This window comes from Triplophysa dalaica, chromosome 24 (assembly GCF_015846415.1).
Source record: "Triplophysa dalaica isolate WHDGS20190420 chromosome 24, ASM1584641v1, whole genome shotgun sequence".
Lineage (NCBI taxonomy): Eukaryota > Metazoa > Chordata > Actinopteri > Cypriniformes > Nemacheilidae > Triplophysa > Triplophysa dalaica.
In genome coordinates, this window is record NC_079565.1 from 7,793,073 (window position 1) to 7,815,323 (window position 22,251).

Genomic DNA, 22,251 nt, shown 5'->3' on the forward strand with positions numbered 1-22,251 from the left:
TTTAGCTCAGGAATGCTATTGGTTGTGGAAATGTCAAACTTTAAGAAGTATCCAAAGGAACAAAGCAGGGCCACAAAGCAACAAAATTAATTTGATAACAGAATAATTTGTTATTATTTTATAAAAGTAACAATAAAAATGTGATTTATTTAAGTAATCTCAAATGTATACACTATAAAAATTCTGGAAAGGTAAAACCCGTACTGCTAATAATTGTTGTTGCAAACTCTCTTTCACATTTCGAGTGTGACTCATTTACAAAAAAAGAAAACAGACAAAATTTAAGATAAGTTCAAATTCGTTTTTATTATTTACTTACTTTCTATTGATGATATAGATCAGTGGTTCCCAAATGGGGGTACGCGTGCCCCCAGGGGTACTGCAGGGGGTACGTGAGAGAAACGGAAATTTAGGAATAAATAATGAAAATCCATAAGTCAATAAATTATGATAAAAGTATTGTTATATGAATTGAGCACTACACAAATATGCATAAAAATGTATTCATAAATTTAAAACGCATTTCAATTTATAAGAGTTAGTTTTTGAGACCCGGAATCAGGAGCAGTGTCTGGGTGCGAAATAATTAGGAGAGGATGCGGTTAAATGTTAAAGTGTTGATTTTCCTTAATTGAAAAACAATGATTTAACTGTTATGCCTAATACTCAAGAGATTTACATAGTTGCGTAAAAAAGCTACATACAGAAATGTTTATAAGCAACCTGCTTAGGGGCACCAGATATAATAACTGTCTGACTCGCATTTCACTGTATTATAATGCAAAATGTTGCGGTCTGGTCAAGGGGTACCTTCCTTGAAAAAAAATCATAAAAAGGGGTACTTTATCGGAACCACCGATATAGATGATAACTTGACGGTTTCAGCATCAACAACGTAAACAAACGATAGCCTATGGCCCAAACTCAACTTCCGGTAGACCTCCGGAAAGTATCAATAGACTAACATTTGAATTAACGGGATTTTCAAAGTAAAAAAACAATTATTAGGACTGAATCAAACTGGCATCTGTTCAGTTTTACAGTTACAGTCATTTAAACTGATTTATCCCAATTTGTAACGAATTGGGACATAAACGAGTTGCAACAGAAGTGATAAATGAGACACGAGTGCAGTGACATTGATCTATTACTTCTTGGAAAGAGGAAAACGCAAAGACGTTTGCCAAATGTTGAAGTGATGGAGCTCAGCGGAGGCGGGGTCTGAATTGTGCACTTTTTATAAAATATGCAGTCAGGACTAATGACATTTCTTCAGTGTGTCCTTTCACCAGGACGATCAAACTTGAAGGCTACATTGAAGGGAACGATAGAACCCCTTTTCACCACAGGTAGGTTATTATTTTTGCCATTCAAAAATGAAATGTGATTTGAAATGGACTTACTTTTTGCTAACAGAAATGAGTTTAATGTTTGACAAAAGCTAATTTTACGCAGGCTATATACCAAAAATGCTAACAGCCAGCAACGTAATTTACTAGCAATTAAATGCATTTGTGCCGTCGCAGACGTCTTGCAACACTCTCGTGGAGAACGAACGAATTGCATCTTGCAGAAATGTTTTTTTCTCTTTGGCACTCTTTTGTAGACACCATTTGCTTCACAATTGTTTCATTTAAAATGGGAAATCTCACATGAAATTCACTAACTACTGTAGTAGGCTAGTTGCTATAAGCACGAGCTCATCCAGCCTTTGCATCCTTTAATTTGACGTTAAATACTGTATCTTAATGCTGCTTAATCAGGATTATTATCAGTGTAGTCTCCCCACAATACATTGAACTTAAAACAGTTCCAAGACGTGAAGTTTTTACAGTTGAAATAGTTTTAATTACAGTTTTAATAACGAAGTACAGATCTGGATTCAGGTGAATGGAGGAGTCTGTGGAATGCACAGCATTGTGTGCGCGCGCACGTGCTTTGTTCTGCCACACAGAATCTGGAGGCAATTCGGTCCACAGTGATAACAGGGCTTTGGCACAGACTTTAGACAGGATGTTAGGAATACTGCCCTAGGCTTCCGGAGTGGGATGGGATCGAGAATTTTGTTGGCCCTTGGTGCCCTGACTTTGGGGAAATCAGAGTGGGAGGGATGGCGGGTCAGCGGGGCATGTCAAGATCAGGTGGCAACATTTTGCTCAAAGGCATCATCTTATGATGGATGCTAGAAGGACATGGTGATATTCAAATAATGTGGTTTTGGTTGGTAAAATATTTAGTTTGATTTTTGCATTCAAGCCAGTTTGAGTAATCAAACCTGCCCACTAACACAAAAGAAATCATAACCCATTAAAGCTTAAGTGTGTCTTTTTTTAATAATAAAATAGATTCAAGATCTTTATTGTGATGCACTATGTACTTGGTAAAATTCTATTCTTATTTCGTTTTTTTCCTCGAAGATGGGGTCAATTACGAGATAAAAGAATGTATATAAATATGCAGAGTTTATTTTATTTCACATGTTAGAATCTGGATTTGGACTTTTAGCACCATTTGCATAGTAAAATACATAACTAGATACGTTCCCTAACTCATTTGATACACAGTTCAAGGCTGCCAGATTTTAAACAAAAGATAACTTGAAGACTCGATTTCTATAGCACTGCTTTGAATTATGCAGCAATCATTTTCTTTTGATAGACTTGGAAAGATTGGATCTCCAGTGTACCACTAAACCAAAAGATGATCGACAATTGGTACATTTTGAATTCCAGAGTCGTGAGGTCAGCATGATATCAAACCAAAACTTTCTTTGGGTCGGTTCATCAAATATGCATGAAGTTTGCAGATGTCGTGTGATTAAGACACATATCCTGGATTTCGTTTTGCAGTTCCATCGCAAAACTGTTTATCATACGCTATCCAGACGTCCCGCTGTGGAAAGCTTTGGGGCGTTATTACGCTTGTGCCAAGTCAGGTCTTTTCCTTACATGGTATCTAGGCATGAGAAAATCTCCTTCTCAATACACGTGGATCGGTCTCCTCGTCCAGAAGTAACCTGCTTCCCTCATATTTTCAAGTGCGATCTGTAAACTAAATATTTCTTCATTGGAAAATATCTTACATAGCTAAAAGTGGTACCCTTATGCCTTCTTGAGTTATTCAACTAAATAAAGACATGGAATGAATACTATTGCTTAAAACCATAAAAAACTGCATCATGTGATCAAAATTGATGACCTGTCCTACAGCGCACTGAAATGCCAAAGGTCCTTTCATCTTTTCATAATTATGGCATATCTGAAATGATTGTTTTAAGGTCAAACTGTATTTAAGAAGCACAAAAGCATTCTTGTTACCCATGCAGCTTAAGGGGCTTTGCAGGAAGGCATTTAAATTAAGTGTTTCCTCTTGCATGCTGGGATATGTTTCAGTGAGGTTTAATGATAGCCAAAAATGTCTGAATATGTGAATGAACTGTATAGTAAAGCAATAACTCAGACTTTTGAATCACGCATGCCTGTCCACTATCTGATGACTGAAGTTTTCATTACAAGGATATGAATGGAATGTTATCAGATGCAGATGTTGGCATTGTGTAACAAAAAAGTTTAAATATGTATTGATACTGTATGTCATTTCATCCCATCAAATTATCACCTAAGATTTAGGACGATTACATTATAAAATCTAGTTTGAAAAAACAGATGCACTTGTTTGAACATGCTTAAAAGGGGACACAAATGGTCAATTGCTTCCTGTAATGTAAATCTGATTTCTATGATTACAGAATCCTTACCATATGATTTCTTTCTATTACATTTTTGTCTGTTTCTAGTGGGTAAGGTTGTGGCACCTGGCACAGCAAGCCAAAGATCATGAACAGATGATTTCTGTTTGGCAAGTGCCACAGGTGTAGCTACACTTAATTCAACAGGAGATACCAAAAAAGATATCATTATTTAGGGAAAGAAAATTTGGGAAACCAGAGAGAGATGATAGAGACACAATGATTTGGTGTCAAATGAGGTCGGTTTGTGTTTCAATCCCTCATGGGAGCAATAAATAATCTCCATTTCCTGCAGTCTTCAATGCTTACAGCTGGTGTGCAGAAATGAGACACATGACTTGTAAAAATCACACAGCATGAAATTTACTTGACATGATTGATATAATGGATTGCATGGTATTCGTTGGATCTGAAGCTTTGTTCTAACATGAGTGATATTGTTTTTTGCCTTTTAGAGAGAAAAGATGGTTTAATGGTGCCATATACAACCGCAGGAAAATCAAGAGATCATTTAAATTTTTTATTTAATCAGCATTTCTAGATGTATTGTGGCCATTCCAGTCCAGTGTTTGTTAAATCTTAACAAAATCAAACCTCAGGAATGACGGAAAGTCATCCAACTAAAAAATAACTTTTCCTAAATACATGTACAAATATTACTGTTGTATTAGTCAAACGTGATTATTAAGTTATTATTACGTTTTCTATGCAGTATTTGAGGTCTGAAAAAAACACACAGCATCTTTTCTGTTATTTTGACCTGTTTCTCCAAATTTCATTTTCTGTACATGAATGCTAATGAAAGCAATATTTTTATTTGACATATGGGAGAAATATTGTTAGTAGTTCACAGAAAAAAACGAAATTAAAATTTTACCGGAAAGAAAATCAATAAACGGATTGTAAAATGGTCTCTTAATTTTTTCTGTGGCTATGAAGAGACCAGAACAGAATGTTGCGCAAATGACATAAGGTCAAAATCGGAAACAATTTAGCACACTTAGGGTTTGGGTTTTTTGTCTGTGGTTAGCTCAAAATATTTTCATATTTTATTCTATGACGTAATACCCCACTAGTGATTTCACTACAAGGTTTTTTATAAGCAAACATTTGCGCAAACAAAACAGACAGGAAGTGAGATTCATCCAGAGGAGTTGGTTAACAGTGAATGTGTTTTATTGACATTTGAAAAGAGTTGTTGGAAATTTGGTGTTGACGTTATGTTGTGTGACATTGGTGTAGTTTGTTTACACAATCTGACGGTTGTATTTGGGCTGTAGCCTGTTAACTGTCACCCGTTCCGTATACGGGACACCTCAATTTGCGTCAATATTGTGCATGTAATTTCTAATTGAATCATGACAAACTATATATCATTGGAAAGGTCTAAGACTCTAGAATACAGATTTCTTTGATGTTTTTTTAATTAATTTATGTATGGAGAGTAATTGATTCTTTTTATAAAGAGTGTGCTTAGATTTTTGTTATCCTTTTGCGACCCGTATTTTTTTATGTATTTTTTAATCAAAGAAAAACATAAACTTTTGTTAAATTTATTTTTTACAATAAACCTAACAACATACCTTTAATTTTCTTTGTGTGTGATTTTTTGTTGCAATAATCAGCTACTTTTTTTAAACGAGACCAGCAGTAAGTCTGTATTCCAAAAAATTCATGAGTTACCAACATTTTTGTTCCAACATGCGTTTTCCTGTGTAGGCTCAAAAAGGGCTCCGACATTCAATAAAGGCTGTTGAGATTATCTTTATAGACAAAATATGAATTATTTTAGATCATTACAAACCTGTGGAAAATCCTATTTACTTTTTATTGAGGGAACCCGTGTGATGCTAACTACAAAGTTGACTTGCAAAAGTACTTTACACCTGCAGTAGTCTATATCATAGAGTATTGTTTGTGGGTTTATTTATACAGAACAACTAATAAGAACACATTAGCGACTGCATAGCAACACCCTGGCAACCACAGAGTGCACCATTGACTATATATTCCTACTATAAATAGTTTAATTATCTTTACTGTTTTAAATTAGATAAAGGGAACCCTCTCAATGCATTTTATATTTAAACCATTTAAAAACAATGATATTCATGTTTCATAATTTCTTGATTTGGCATCAGGTTGATTCTTTGATGATAAGAAATAAGTAATAAAAATGCAGTTAAATTATACATGTTATGTGCTGCAAATGTTATGCTGTATTTATTTAGAGATTGCAGTGTCTGAGCTGTAAACCGAAGCCCATGTTAGTTTCACGGAACGAGCATCTTTAACCATGTTTGGTTATGCGAGGCCACACGAGCGAGCAACTCCCTCCTGTTACGCGTCACGGCACGAAAGCCTTTGTGTATATATTTATCTGGTCATATTTTTAGGACCCTAGTCATCGATTGAGCGTATCTGTGGTGGGGGATCCCCGTGATGTTTAGCATGTGGAGATCATCGTGACTTCCCCAGAAGGAAGTTTGTGAGGAGTTGATTCACTGCCAACGTGCAGCTGTTTCCACTGCAAAAAGCACGTCGAGCTAAATGTGATTTAGGGCTTTGGTGTAATTGCCAGCAGTAACGCTCATTACACATTAAAAACGTTCTAGGAAGAACATAACATTTCATTGCTTTTGTCTTTGATGGAGCTGATTGGTTAGTGTTAATACCAGAGATGAATGAAATCTTCCATCTTGTTCTCATAAATACCAACATGAGTTATCGAATAGAGGAAGATGTGTGTAGACTGGCTCCATATTCGTGTTCTGTCCTTTCGTAATGAGCTCACAAGACGGTCGTGCTAAATGGTTTATACCTGCGCTGTTCATGGGTGGCTGTTACAGCCCTAGACGTTCTCACACACGCTTGAGACGTAGTAGATTAATCTTGTGAACAGACTTGAACATCATTCCTGTGAGATTCAATACATAGATCTTCATCTGTTTGGACTGAAATCTGGTGCATTTAAACTCTGGTATTTCTCTTAAGATTTTAGGATGAAAAATGAGAACCAATCAGAGGGCAAAATGCCCGGAACATGAAATCAGTCACAGATGTGTAAATTAAAATATGTTCTTTCTCTGTGTCATGTGGAAATGATTTGTGGACTTGAATATACCTTGTGGTAGGAAGGCTTGGAGTGATAGGGGAATGCATAACATGCCCTTCTTTCTTCAAGTATGAGATAGAAGAGAAAGGAAAGAGGAAACTTGGTCGGTTTTCGGAGGATTCCACATCCTACTGGATTGGTTAACTTGCAGTGTATTCTTAAAACTTTATATTTACTTCGCAAGGATTGCCACACATAAGTGAAGCCTTATGAAAACGTTTGCCTAGCGGACACCTGGCTACTTAACACCTGTAAGCATTCGTCCCATTGACCTTCACTGTGAAAGCTTGACAGGTGTAATCACAAAAATGTATTATCACATTTCAGGGACTTTTACCGTTCATTCAGGGGTTGGTCCATGATCCTCCCTTTACAGTAGAAGATGACAAGATGATAGTACTATAAGGTCTTAGCATTTCTCTGAATACATCTTGTGAACAATCATGGTTTTACAGTAAATGAGAACATACAGTAAAAAAAGTTTGAAGTTCTAATGTGTAACTTTAAATTCCTTCTCGTACCCCTCTATAATAGTCAAACTCAACCATAAAAAACCTTTTGTAGCTAAATATATACTAGTGCCCAAAACTGTCAAACTTCAAAAACAATTCTCCTCTTATTCAAATATTTTATTAAGCATGTATTAAAAATGTGTTGCCTTTGCTTAGTTCTGCTTGGAGTGAAAACTGAAGTTCAACTTTGAAAAGAATTTTAAAGAGACGTGGTCAAAAATGAGACACAGTAAATAAACTAAATTTATTGAGTCAAGGATACATAAATCATTATATATATCAAGGATACATTATATACACAAGGATACATTGAGCCACTGGATAATAAAAAAAAAGGGGATCAAAATATGAATAACTTATAAAATTGTAGTCAATGTATGCTATAATTTTTGTGAGCTTTTTGTTTTCCCATGGCCTTATATAAAAGAAACATAGGTCATTGGTCATAGGAAAACAACATGCTGTAGTTGGCTTTATTTACAATGATTTCATCAAATTAAACCATAATCAAGTTCTCGCTCTGTACTTATTTTCACGTATTGCACTTAAAGAACATATGGTGCAAATATGACCCAGGGATGTCACTTTTGGCCTATACTGTACATATACTGCATACACACTTATGTATACATGGGCATTTGGTAAAGCCAAATAAGGGAATGGGAGTTGGTGAATGGCAATCTTTTTCTTTTATAGTTTTTCCAGAGCAACAGATCAAGAAACTGAATTGTTGTGGCCTTGTTAAATCATTATCCATAGAGATGAATAGATGCATTTTGAATCACAAAGTTTACTTTGACCATCCACAATCTTTACAATTCTACTCTGTCTGTCCATCTCTTTCTGCCTGAACCCACAGAGCTTCCTTCGAACCATCATGGACGAGGACTTTGATTTCGAGCGTCGCAGAGAGTTGCGGAGACAAAAGCGCGAAGAGATGGAGCGGGAGGCAGAGAAGTATGTCTCACATTCATGAAATATAGACTTAGTTTAATCTTAGATTATTGTGTAATTTTTTAGCTGGATATGGTACAAATAAGAGATGAAATGAAATGGGATTTTTTTCATTAAATTGTTGTTAGATACTGTTTGTAGTGCTGTCTCTATAATGTTGCGGCCAAGTCAGAGGGGTCTGCGTCTGCATGGTCCAAACAACTGCACCTCTGTTCTCCTTTTTATTCCTTATAAAGGTTGATGCGCTAGTTAACGTCTTGCTCTGCTTACGGTGCGTTGTTACAGTTGACGGGTCGGAAGAGCAAATCCAGATAATTTCTGATTTTAGACAGACACTTGATATATTTTCAAGCGTGAAAGTGAGGAGAGAAGATTTAACTATTGGACAAGGAATAGTTTGTGTTAGAGTCTGGTTTTAACCGGTGAATTTCACTAAACCTCAAACTGCATACATTTTTTAATGCATTATTATTCTCATTTGTAAATTAAATATGACAAATTAAATAAAAAAGATAATAATAGATGCAGTTATTCTGTTTATACATTTAAACCAAATTTAAATCAGATTTGTTTTTATATTCATTCATGTCATTATACATTGTGCGGATACTGGCCATTGTTGAATTGCTTTAAATGGCATCCCACAGCTAACTTTATTTTTTTGTGTGTAAGACAAAAAGAAGTTTAAAAAGATTGTTTGGCCCCCAAGGAATTTTATTCACATCTTATCTTGATATTCATAAAAACGCATGTGTTAGGGTGAGTCACGTGCACTGTGATTTTGGCAGGCCAGGTTTGTTCATATTGTTTATAGTTCAGGATGACTTGGACTCACTCATAGACTGAGAACTGCACTTTCTCTAAGCTTCTATAACATCAACCATCCAGAAATCCATATAAGGACAGTTCAGTACATGTGAACGATTGAAGATGATGGATCCTTTACAACTATACTCAAAAGGAATATACAATGTATGAAAGCATATGAGTCTAGTATGAAGTTCATTGAGGGTTACAAAACTTTCAAGGCTTTAATAAAACGTCTTTAAAATTGACTTTGACAACAGTTTTTCATCAGTTAAAAAGATTAAGTTTTTCTCCCCTTCTCTTTGTGTGCATGTTAAAGTGTGCATTTCTCTTCTGCTGCACAGTGCCATATTTCAGGAATTGTTTGGTGCATATGTGTTGGAATATCCAAGAGGAAAACTTTATTGAGATGGATAAGTCTCAGGAAAGGCATTTTAACCACATTCATGGCTTTGTAGTGAAAACAAACTTTATTGGAATCAAATCTGGAAAATAAATATTCTCTATGAAAATTATTGATGAAAAAGAAATCCCTTGGAGTCGGACATAGTTTTCTGATCAAACAGCAATTGAGAGAGGAGATGTATTTATGACCAAGGAAGTGGCCGTGGTGTCGCTCATAAATCACATGATTAAACAGTTCATGCCGATGCCAGTAACATTTTTACTAAACGCAAACGCTCATTCAACAGTTTCAGCGCATTTCTGAACTCTAACGTTATGAGTCTGTCCAGTTTAATTGAACTGTTCAAATATATATTCCAATTGGTAACTACACTGGATTATAAAAGACATTATGTACAAAAAAATACAGTTATGTGGCAAAACTAGCTGCCTGGTTTTATTGTACTATTGTGAAACAATTAATAGCACAGAATGCAGCAATTAACCAATCAGAATCAATTATTGTAAAAGGTTTTTTAACAAACAGAGATGTATCGATATACATAATTGTTCACGCTTTCCGATGATAGTTTATAAACCACCGATAATCAGGGCCGATATATTCTGTCAATCAAATTGCTGTATATAGAAAATGTTAAGAAGCATCACCAGTTTGATGTAAAATAGTCATTATATGAATCAATAACATTCAGAAAGTTAAGAAATATTAATTAAATCTTCAAAATTGGTACTCTGAATAATGGGCATCAGCAGATATTCCTCTGAATAATCGGATGTCGATATCGGTGGAGAAATTTTGTATTGTGCATCTCTTATAAGTATAGATAATCATAGATGCATCATACTGTGTTTGTACTGCCACCCAAACCACACACCAAACTTATTAGTTTGCTAAAAATTAAATATTATTTGAAAAATTAAAATAAAAGAAATATTTGTAAGGGTGCCTCAGCAATAAACTGAAAAAGTTTAGGTTGAGTCAAAATAATACTAACCGAAGATTCATAAAAACTAAACTAAAACTCAAATAAAATATAAGTATATGCTTTAAACCGTTATAGCATATATATTAAAAATAAATAATAAAATGACAAAAGCAAAATTGCTCAAAACTTACCTAAAGTAAACATGAAAAGTAAAACTAATTCAAAGGTTTTAAGACCTCATGAAATCATCCATTTAATTCAATCCATAAAATCTTTATTTCAAACTATTAGTGGGAAAAAACACATTTTCTCACCTATATCTTATAAAAGCGATCGCAACTTTCGGTTACACAAACTATAAAACTGGAATCTGAAGCACGCACTGTAAATAAAAAAAAATTGACTGGCCAATGTTTTATCATTTATCATTTTGAAAAATAGTTTCTTAAGTGATCCAAACAATATAGCTCTTCTGATTTATGATTTTTTAAGTTTAATCTTTTAAGTTACAATTACCATCCTTGGTGTAAACGGGATATTACACTTGTCAACTTCACGTATTGACAGATATTGTAGGTCTGGCCAGACCTTACATCATCTGGCTTGTCTTGCTCTGTCTCTCTGCAGCAGGTTGAGGAAACCTCACAGACTTCGGAATGTTTTGACTGCTTTTTATTGCAAAGCTAAATATTCAGCCATAATGTTTCAGTTTCTGTCAAGAGTCTAAGCTTTCTCCATAATTTCTCAATTCAGAGAGCTATTGTATTCATTCAGCAGTACTTCTTACAAAAGACCCTTTCTTCCAAGAAAATCACAGACAGTCCATCTGACAGTCGTTTTGGATGACCTTTTTCATTTCGGAACTCCCAAAGTGAACCGGATTGTTTCTGATTTCCGCCGTCGTCCTGGGAAGCAGAAACAGAATTGTGGTGCCTGTTATGAGTGTCTTTCTACCATCTCCAACATCTGTGAATCATTGAAAGGGAAGTGAAAAAGAAAGGGGGAAAAAATGAAACCCATCCTTCATCAATCGGCCAAGTGCTCGCGTTGCCTTATAAACACCAACACGCCATGGCAAACTAAAGCCAGGCCAGACTCAATCAATTTCAGTTGAAAGAGAGAGAACATGAGTCCAACTTCACTATGCATCATCCAAGACAAGAAAGCAGTTGTGGGGAAAACACTGTATTTGGCATCTGTTTGAGTTTACAGTCCTGCTAATTTACCATGACGCAAAGATGCTAACAAAACCTTCTCTTCAGTCTTGTTGTCTCCTCAGTCTCTCTCTTTCTCCTCGCATGTGTCTATGATTTCTTTGAGGGTTTTGGAACGTCTGTCTGAAATACTCCTCGGTGTATTGAAACAAATAACTGAGTGATCAATATTAAATAAATGCTTAATTAAATTAATAAATATATAAATAAACTACATGGGTATATTGTCAAAGTGGTGCAACATTTCGCTCTATATTATTCCGAAGAGTCCACCGCATGTCATTCTGCTGCTACTGTATGATCTGGCAATGGCCCCTTGGGACCGTATCAAAAGAGCCAACCCCATTCATCCACATCTATGATTAAACAAGTAACAAAAATGCATGTATTGGTAAGAATTGTTGCAGTGATAATTAAGCAAACCAGAGCTTGAAAAGTTTTGTAACGTTTATAACAACGTTTTTGTCATAATATTCATTTTCAAGCATATATTTGTCTCCTCAAGTTTATTTCCCACACTGCATTGAGCCAAGAGTCATTCGTATAACTGACAGTATGTCTCTCTTCACACTGAAGAATGAGATTCTTTACTCAAGGGTCCGTATATCACTGTCTGTACAGAATGAACGCTCAAGATGATGATGAGGAGGCGTCCCGCGAGCGCCGCAGACAAGCCCGTCAGGAACGCATGCGCAACAAAGAAAATGAGGAATCGAATAGCACAACAGCAGAAACCAACAGGTACTGTAGATTCGTCACAAACAAAATCATCTAATGTAAAATAAGCAATAAATCTGCTTTACTTCAAATGTTTGCAAATGTTTAACTTTTTTATAAGATGTTTTTTATTTTAAATATAAATAAATAAATATATATATGTATAAATAATTTAAATTAATAGGCAAATATCAATATTGTATACAATTTTTTTACAAACACAGATATATGTTTATATATATACAGTATATAGAATTAAGTTATTTTTTTCCTTTTTTACGTCATTACAAACTTTAATACTAACCCTTCAGCTAACGTTGTTTGTTATTGATTATTTTTCATAACTAAACTTTTATCATAAGTAATAATAGAAGATGAGAAGTTGTGTCCGAACTTTTCCCTGATAGAGAGAATCTAAAAAAAATCTAAAAAGTTAAATTAACACCAGATGGTTTTGTGTGCAGTATGGAGAAGTCAACATTGATTGGGGGTTCTGCACTGTCTGAGGATGATGAGCAGACTCTTCTGGAGAGGATTGCCAGGAGAGAGGAACGGAGGCAGAAAAGGATGAAGGAAGCTTTGGACAGACAGAAGGAGTTTGATCCCACCATCACGGATGAAAATGCCACAACCACAGAAGAAGAACCAAGAAGAAAAGAAGATGCTGAAGAAGTGTCCAAAAATGAGGTACCTTCAACAGAAACCACTTCCTGTAAAGAAAGCAATGAGAAGGAAAATGCAGAAATGAAAGTAGAGGCTGGGGAGACGGCAAAGGCGACTGAAGAGCCCAAAGAAACTCCTGAGAAGAAAGATAAACCAGAGGAGGAAAGACCAAATACATCTTATCAAGAAGAACAGGTATTTTCCCCAATCTCAATACGTTATAATATCTTGCTGTTTTTACATTTCATGATGAAGGTTCATAAGATTTGTACTTGGTAGTTTGTGTAATATTGCTTATATTGCTTTCATTTTTTAGGAATCCACAGAGACAAAACCCAAAGAACAAGCTGTACCAAATGAGGTATGAGGTTATAAAAAACTGTCTGGGGTTTTAACCAAAACCTTGGTTGCCAGGGAATGCTTTTGAATTGATTCATTTGTTTCAAATGACTTGAAGTTATTTCTTATTACTTTGTAGGAAGTATCTATCAGTGTAAGTAGAGAGACTAAAGAAAACACAGAAAATACAGATTTAGGAAGTGCAGTTTTAGAGACAAAAGATGAAGGTTCAGTTTTAAGGAAAGACATGCAAGATCTTTCAAAAGAAGACAAAAATGTAGACAACATGGTAGAAGTGGTGATCAAAGTGAGCCAGCTACACCACAGAAGGAGGAAAAGAAACTTGTGGAGAAAGAGGAACCTGCACAGAAACCTGAAGAAAAAATTGTGGAATTAATGGTTAAAATTCAGGACGAACCTCCGGTAAAGAAGGAGGTTGAGGAACCTGCGAAAGACCTTGAAAAAACCCATGGATCTGTTGAGGAATCAACAAGGGACATTGAGGTGGAAGTCCAAATTCCAAATAAAGAAGAAGAGCAACCGCAAGTGAAGATGAAGGTTGAGGTGAAAGTTCCGATCCCAAATAAAGAAGAAAAGAAACCACAAACGCAGAGAGAGGTAGAGATGAAGGTCCATATCCCAAAGATAGAAGAAGAGAAACCACAATTGAAGAAAGAAATTGAGGTAAAAGTCAATATCGCAAAGAAAGAAGAGGAGAAACCACAAGTTAAAAGGGAGGTTGAGGAGAAACCATCAACCATGAAGAAGAAAGTTGAGGAGAAACCCGTAACTCCAAAGAAGGAGGTTGAAGACAAGCCAAGTTGGAAGAAAGAAGCTGAAGAAGCAAAGTCCAAACCTGAAGAAAAAGACAAGCCAAAGAAGCCAGAGGTATCCACCTCTTAACCTGAGCTCATGTGTGGAAACACAAATGCTTGCACGGTCAACAACTAGCATCTTGGATATAGACACATCACATAGTTTTATGTGTGCGGTTCTGAAATGAAATGTTGAGTGTTTTGCATGTGGTGTGGTATGTTCTTCACAGGTGTTTGTCACTTTGATTGAAAAACTGGTGCTCACCACATTGTCACCACTGTTTCTATGTAAAAAAAGCTCTTATGCAACAAAAGTTAAGGTGACCCCTTTGTTATCTTTAGGTTGCGAATGAAAAGCCGAAACCTTCACTTTTACGTGACAAAGTAAGTTAATGGTCTGGTTTGAATCTCGACTTGAAATGTTTGTGATAAAATAACAACACAACACGAGAACATTAAAATAAGATGAATCAAAGTATTTGTATATTCTAACAGAAAGCGTCCACAAAACCACCGGATGCAGACGAAAATGCTTCAAAAGCCAAGAAACCCCAAAAGATCCTGAGGTGCAGTGAGATTCATTACATTTGCTCATTTACATTAGCGAATAGGAGAGTCATAAGTAATAGAAGATGATTTGTTTTTCATCTTTTAGCCCGAGCGGTTTGCGCTCTCCTGACTCCGAGAAGCAAGATCCCATCGCCAAGCTTGAGGCGGAACGTAAGCTGCAGGAGCTGAAGCGCAGGAGGAATGAGACGGACAGCGAGACGCTGGAGAAGATGAAGCAGAAGCAGCAAACGGCTGAAGCAGAACTAGAGGAGCTGAAGAAGAAGAGGGAAGAGAGGAAGAAGATCCTGGAGGAGGAAGAAAAGCAAAAGAAACAACAGCTGGCAGAAAAGAAAGTCAAGGAAGAGGTAGAGAGTTTACATACTACTACTTGCATACTTGTTTTTCAAAAAGTATGTGGTTTAGTACTGTAAGTATTGTAAAATATACGTAAAAGTATAGTATAAAAACAACCGTTTTTCTAGTGTATCATTGTCTTGATCACCTTTTTCAGCAGTAGTGCCAAAGGATGTGGGGTAATAACAATAATTTTTTATTATAGTAATGCTAACATTTATTTAGACTTATTAAAATGCACACTATACTATAGTACTGTTGTTGTCAGTTTACTGTATAGTAAAGCGCAACACGTACATCACATTATTATGTCCTTATTGCCATCACAATGATCAGGAAGAAAGAAGGAAGATGAAAGAAGAGATAGAGCGGAGACGAGCGGAAGCGGCAGAGAAGAAAAAGCAAAAAGAGGAGTCGAAAGAAGTGAGCAAAGCCCCGTTCATCGCTCCTAAAGGAGCATCCGCTAAGGTGAGTGGATCTCTGACTTATAATCTGAACTGTTAATATTATACGCTTCAAAAACCTTTTCAGAAACTTCACATACTTTTGAAATAAGGCAAATGTTTTTTTACAGATTACAAATAAAGTGCAAATGTACAAATTGGATGTTTATTAACATTAAAACATGTAAATGTACTTTACAAAAAAGTAAATAGTGTGTTTTTAATAGGAGTTTTTACAGTTCATTTTTCATGATGTAACTGTTACAAAAACTTCAGTATTGAAAGAATCATATATTGTCCATTATAAATATCTAAACGTTCCCAAATAAAGCGAAAACTATTTGATAGGTGAACATGACATCGGTTACTAGATAAATTAAAGATATTGAGAAAAAATAAGTTAGATAGAAAAAATATCTCTGAATGGGGTAAAACAATTTGAAGGGCGAACAAGATACTTTTTTATTCTTATATTTTTCAGAAAAGTTAATTTATCTTCAGTTCAGAATGTTAAGATTATTTCCAGTGTGTGATGTTAGCCTAGAGTTTTTCCCATACTTTCACTGTGACGTTAACATCAAGGTTTATGAATATAATTTTACAAATCATCACGATATATGTCAATGTATTGCCAATCAATACCAGAACTGTACTATATAGATTTTCATTATTTTTAGTGGGCTATTATTGTGTTGCTCTGGACAGTTTTGCTTTACCAGTGCTAATACATCTTTATCCGAGTAGTTTGTGATAAATGTCATACTATATTGTTTCAAATGCATTATGTCTTTGGAACAGATTGGAGAGAAAGCTGAATTTCTGAACAAATCTGCACTAAAAAGGTAAGCCTCCAACAATATGTTCCCTCAGTTGATGACAGGATCTGACATGCTGCTTTTTATATCCACACTAGTCCAGTAAAGATCTCACACACTCCATTAGTTTGCAAGATTGGGAACAGGTTTGAACAGTACAATTCTGCTCTTCAGGTGAGAAATACTGACCACTGAATCTGGATCTGTAAAAACTCCCCCAACATGTGACTCATGATCTATTCCTTACTAGACCAAAGATGTGCCCAAGTCACCTAAATCTCCCGTGGATGTGCCTGTGGCTGAAGGGGTGCGTAACATCAAGAGTATGTGGGAGAAGGGGAATGTTGTTAGTCCCTCTGCCGGTCCCACAAGTCCCCCGCCGGTCACCAAGGTTCAGATTCCTTGTGCAATTTACTGAATGGTTTTGTATGAATATTAAGAACAAACGTGTGAAGTCTCACTATTCAATCAGGAAACAGCAGGTGTGAACACATGTGTGTCCAGTCGCTTTAACAGCTGGAAGACGAAAACACCTGAGGAGAAACCGGCAGAACCGATGCCAACACCGGAACCTGAAAAAACAAAAAAACCTGAACCAGTCAAAACGGTGAGTTTTGGTTTGGTCATCGATGTTTGTGTTTAAAAATGCGTATGATGAATATCTGTCCGTCTAACACTATACAAATCAAGGCTTCCTTTGCATTTTTATAACAGGGTCTGCTCTTAAAAGTTTAGGATAGTGCCACCTGTTGGACACAAAGGAAAATTTGACAATGCAAAACTATATGAAAACCATACAAAGCAGATTAGAAATTGCGTAAATATATGCACTACTATATATTAAATCAATAATTCCCAAGAAGCAGCAATGGGGCTTATTGCTTTTATAAAACAGTTAATCCAAATGCGTAGCAAGGTTTCATAGAATAAAGTAAATAAAATAATATTTAGGTTATGTAATGCGGTCAGCCGTTATATATTGGGGTATCTTATAACGGCTTAATACTCAGTTCAGCCAATCAGAATCAAGGACCAGAACTGACTGTTTTATAATAAGATTTCAACTGTAACATAAAAACAACTTTTGAATGTTTCTCGCCCTGCCTCTCCCTCTCACTCCTGGGCTATATTTTCCTCACGGCTCTGTGTTTATTTTAAGCTTGTCTTACCAGCCTTTAAGATCATAGCCAGTCTTACTGTAACACACATACACATATAAGGTTATAAATGATAGACAAACAGAGCTCATTAACTGTGTATGAAGCAGCGATATACTCCAACACCGGAGAGTTCACCTGCATTGATAGAAGTGGTTGAAATCTACATTGTGAAACACATACTGATATACAAATCATTTTAAGAGGATATTTGTTTTAAAGGTTGTATATCATCGCTTTCCTTCCAAAACTTCGGATGTCCAAATTTGCACTGTAGTTGTTAAAGTTAACAAACACCTATTGATATTTTTCTTCGTTGGATGCTTGCAAAACCCAGTGACAAACATTAAGGGTGACTTATAATAATGATTTTTGTTATATAACAAATCTTGAAATATTAAGATACAAGGTTTCAGAAGGACAGCACCTATATGAGATCAGAGAAAGTTAATTATTTTATGATAAATTGTATCAGTTTGAATGTCTTTGTATGCTCTGGTATTTTTTAAAAAGGTTACTTTTAATATATCTATATTTTCTGTGAAATTTAACAATGGAGATCGCTCTAAGGTGCAGTTAAGAGTGGTTTCACACAGGCTGTTGCTCTTATATTGTGTGTGGTACAGGGAGCCCTCCAGTGTGTCTGTAGTGAACTGCATTAGGCCATCTGAGATAGAGTATGCGACATCATATTCATAACAATACGTCTGACTGGTTATGTACAAAAAAGTACTGCCATGGATTTTTAGTCAGGTACCGTTCCCTGCAAAAACCATGGTTTTACCACATGACTATAGTTTACCTGTAGTATTTGTACTGTAGTAAACCATAGTAACCAGAAGGGTACCATTGTCCCACTATAGTAATATAATAATAATATGTAATTGTGCTATTTTTAGTTCAAATTCCCTTAATTGACTTAAAACACTGTTATTTTGTCATAAAATGCTGATTTCTTTAGTTACTTTAGAGTACTATGTTATAACATGTAAAAGTAGACAGGTATAATTCAGTACCATTGTATTACCATAGAACTTTCGTTAAGGATCCTTTCATCTCTCTTTTATAATTTCATCTGTTTCCATCTCACTGCTCCTAGCTGTGGCTTTTTCCTGTCGCTCTGCTGTCCATTATCTGTCCATCATCTCTCTCTAATAAAGCTACATATTTAAATACAAAATAACCCACCGATCTTATTAAAGATGCTTCCGATATATTTGTCTTTGACAGGACCAGAAGCCAGCTGAAGTCACCAAAACACGTGGCCTGTGGGAGCCAAAGGGTTCCACTCCTGTCAAGGTAAGCCCGTCTGAAACTTTATACATTGTACAGTATAACAGAGTTGTTTTTATGTACTGAATGTTTTCTTTGACTGAACCATAAAAAGCATTGACATAATCTCCTGTATCTTGAGGTATCACAGTGAGTAAAAGGTGCCTGATATTTGTTTGTGTCACTGTGTTTTTGTTGTATGCATTTTAATCACTTCTTTTCGCTTTATAGTGAGAAACTGCTTCATTTGCTTTCTGTTGTGAAAGCACTTTTTTCTACTTGCTCATTGGATGGTTGACTGTGATTTTGGTGATTTGTTGTGGCACTTGGTCCATCAGCATAATCAACATAAAATAAAATTGAAAAATCAATTAATTTTGCACTATTTTTGTTGCAGGTTTTCGCAGCCAAGAGTAAATTCGTCACCAATGGTGAGTAACATATGAGGATTTTTTTATTTTTAAACAGAAAAAGTCTGCCAATGAAGTGAGAAAAATAAACTTAAATCTAAAGGGAAATAAATACAAAAACATCTTACCCCAGTGGCAGATGTTTTTTTCTTTTAAGACGATTTATTTTATATTAAGCAAAAATGTTTAAAATAAAATAATTTTAACTAAACATTTATTTAGAAATTACAAAAAGATTGAAAACCCAATGTTTTTGCTGTGAAGTTTTTGCTTAAATTAAAAATATCGGCTAAAAAGAAAAAACATCTGCAAATGTGGTAAGATGTTTTTAGTATTTTTTTCACTTCAGACTTAAAGAGATAATTCAACCAAAAGTGAACATTCTGTCATCATTTACTCACCTTATAAATTTCTTTGTTATGATGAACACAGAGAAAGATATTTGAAAGAATGCTCATAACCAAACAGATTTAGCCCCCATTGACTACCATAGTAGCAAAAAACACAATGGTAGTCAAAAGTGCTGCAGGACTGTTTCCTGTCCTACATTCTTCAAAATGTCTTCTTTTATGTTCAACAGAACAATAAAATGGAAAAAATACATTTTTCCTACTATGGGAATGAACACAAAAAAAAACAGATCTCATCCCCCATTGTATTTATTTTCCCTACTATGGCAGTACATGGGGGATGAGATCTGTTTGGTTACTGACATTCTTCAAAATATCTTCATTTGTGTTCGGCAAAAGGTATAAGGTTTAGAACAACTTGAGGGTATGTAAATAGTGACAGAATTTTCATTTTTGGTTGAACTGTCCGTTTAAGTTTATTTTTCTTACCGCATTTGTAGTATTAAAAAAAGTTCCACAAGCATTTATGCAAAGTTCCCAACACATTATTTCCATTTCCCATACAACGGCAATACATTTCCTTCATTTAACTCGCACACAATAAAATCTTCAGCTTCTTGCTTCCTAAACAAGGTGCAGAAGTGGGAAGTGTTTGACTTGCGGCGTGGCGACAACTCTTTTTGTCTTTGAACTCATAACCCTAACTGGCTTTCGCTGTCCTAAATCTTGTTGAAATATCACGTTACTGTATATTTAAAGACACAACCTTGATCTCCTGCATCGGTGCTCTACTGGCAGTCAGCGTGTCGGGCATAATTTCGAAGTGTTCGTTTCACCCTTCACCAACTGCGTGGCATTGTGCACCAGGGGCCCGTGACGCATCGCATTCCCTGCCGCAGCTGTTCCTTCACGCATGTAACTGGCTTAGCATGATATCACACAGTAAAGCGGTTTAATATTCAGAGTTAGAAAGCATTACGGGATTTATGATTTCACATTAACTGCCTTAACACCTGAGTGTGGCACATACCTGGAATCTAGTATAGATAGTTTGTTACTATTTAACAAGACGCATCTATAGAATAGAGTGAAGCCTGCGTCTGTCACCAGTCAAATTTGTCCTTGTCAGTTCACTCTATAGAATAGAGTGAAGCCTGCGTCTGTCACCAGTCAACTTTGTCCTTGTCAGTTACATGGATGACAATGGACCAGGTATTTCTCACACTTGCGACACAGCTTGAGACCTCCGACCATGTGAGTTTATCTCGGTCATGGCACTGCTATACACTTACTGCGAGCAGGTGGATCATGCTGAACAATTTGCTTTTGTGTATTTGAGGGAGTGTTGAAAAAGCACACTGAGTTATACGCATGTAGAATAAATGTGATCATTAATTTCTCTTTAAATTATTAACATCAGTTCTCCTTTGCATTATTTCTGTAGGAACAAGAAAATAAAGACTTTTGAAGACACATCTTTAAAATGCACATGATTCTTGACTGGTTTTGCTTCAGCAACCTGATATTACATTGGACATCAAGTGGTGACCAAAATTGTTAAATCTGATTTTATATGAATTAGCTCAACATTTTAATGCATAATTATTAAAAGATATTGAAATTTTGTGAATGCATAAACAAACACAGAAGTGTGATTTTCCAGCCAAACACAGAACAAACATTTATGGACCTAATAATGTTAATAATTACTATGTTAGTTTTTACTATGCATGATTATTTGTTTAGTTGCTTCTTGTTGTTTGCATTTAGTGTTGTGACTACATCGAACCAGACCTGTGGCCTAACACCTAAGAACCACTGAATTCTGCTTAATAAATGTGGTATTTAATATGTAGGGAAGAATAAACTCGCCTGAAATATATGACTGAAGTAGGGTTAGAAGAATCTTCATATAGTGCTGTACTTGATTAAACCTTTTTACTTTTTTATGGCATTGTCATTTGGACATTTGAATCATGTAAAACGTTTCATTTATTGCATCTATGTGCAAAAGCTTTGGTGTCTTTAAGGCAGCCTTACAATACAACTATAGCTACCAGTTACTTTAGGCTTTATCTAAGTCTTGAATTGAAAAAAGGTGATAAAATTGTGATAATAAAGTGCCTTTATAGCTACATTACTTTTCAGTCATGTGCATTAAACATATATATTAATTCTGTTAAAGGTACAGTTCACCCCAAAATGAACATTCTGTCATCTTTTACTCACACTCTTGGCATTTCAAACCTGTGTGGATTTCTTTCTTTTGTGGAACAAAAACGAAAATATTTTGAAAAGAAAACTGTTGGTCCCTATTGACTGGCATTGGTTTTGTGTCTTTACAATAGAAGTCGATGGGGACCAACGGTTTTCTTTAACCAACATTTGTGTTTTGCAGAGTAAAGAAAGTCATTCAGGTTCAAAATGACAAAAGGGTGCGTAAACAATGACAGATTTTTTTCTCTTCGTGGGTGAACTATGCCTTTAATTATATACATTGTAATATCTTTTGGTTAAGATGTTTAATCTTGTCGCTTTGTGCTTGAACAGATTATTGTCATATGTTTTGCATTTAGTAACAAGTCGTGCTATGAACACAACACATTTGCTTATACAAAAATAGAGGTACTTTAAATGTTACCGAATCTTCAATAAAGTGCATCATTATTCTCCATCTGCATCTGTT

The 22,251-nt window shown here is 35.5% G+C and overlaps 1 protein-coding gene across 1 annotated transcript; it reads left to right on the plus strand.

The window, feature by feature from the left end:
- Positions 1–1,056: 1,056 nt before the first annotated feature.
- Positions 1,057–22,239, plus strand: cald1b (caldesmon 1b). The gene is made up of 16 exons (XM_056740309.1): positions 1,057–1,349; positions 8,235–8,332; positions 12,303–12,422; positions 12,863–13,256; positions 13,378–13,422; positions 14,558–14,599; positions 14,711–14,781; positions 14,871–15,129; positions 15,455–15,586; positions 16,360–16,403; positions 16,475–16,550; positions 16,627–16,767; positions 16,849–16,983; positions 18,764–18,832; positions 19,203–19,236; positions 21,010–22,239. The coding sequence occupies exons 2-16, from the start codon at positions 8,253–8,255 to the stop codon at positions 21,021–21,023; spliced, it is 1,656 nt and encodes a 551-aa protein (XP_056596287.1). The 5' UTR covers positions 1,057–1,349; positions 8,235–8,252; the 3' UTR covers positions 21,024–22,239.
- Positions 22,240–22,251: the final 12 nt, after the last annotated feature.

Excerpts from the sequence above, each read along its gene's own strand:
- cald1b (XM_056740309.1), top strand. The coding sequence starts at position 8,253 with ATGGACGAGGACTTTGATTTCGAGCGTCGCAGAGAGTTGCGGAGACAA. Across the intron at positions 16,551-16,626 it reads AGTACAATTCTGCTCTTCAG|ACCAAAGATGTGCCCAAGTC; the intron begins GTGAGAAATACT and ends ATTCCTTACTAG. Across the intron at positions 16,768-16,848 it reads GTCCCCCGCCGGTCACCAAG|GAAACAGCAGGTGTGAACAC; the intron begins GTTCAGATTCCT and ends CTATTCAATCAG.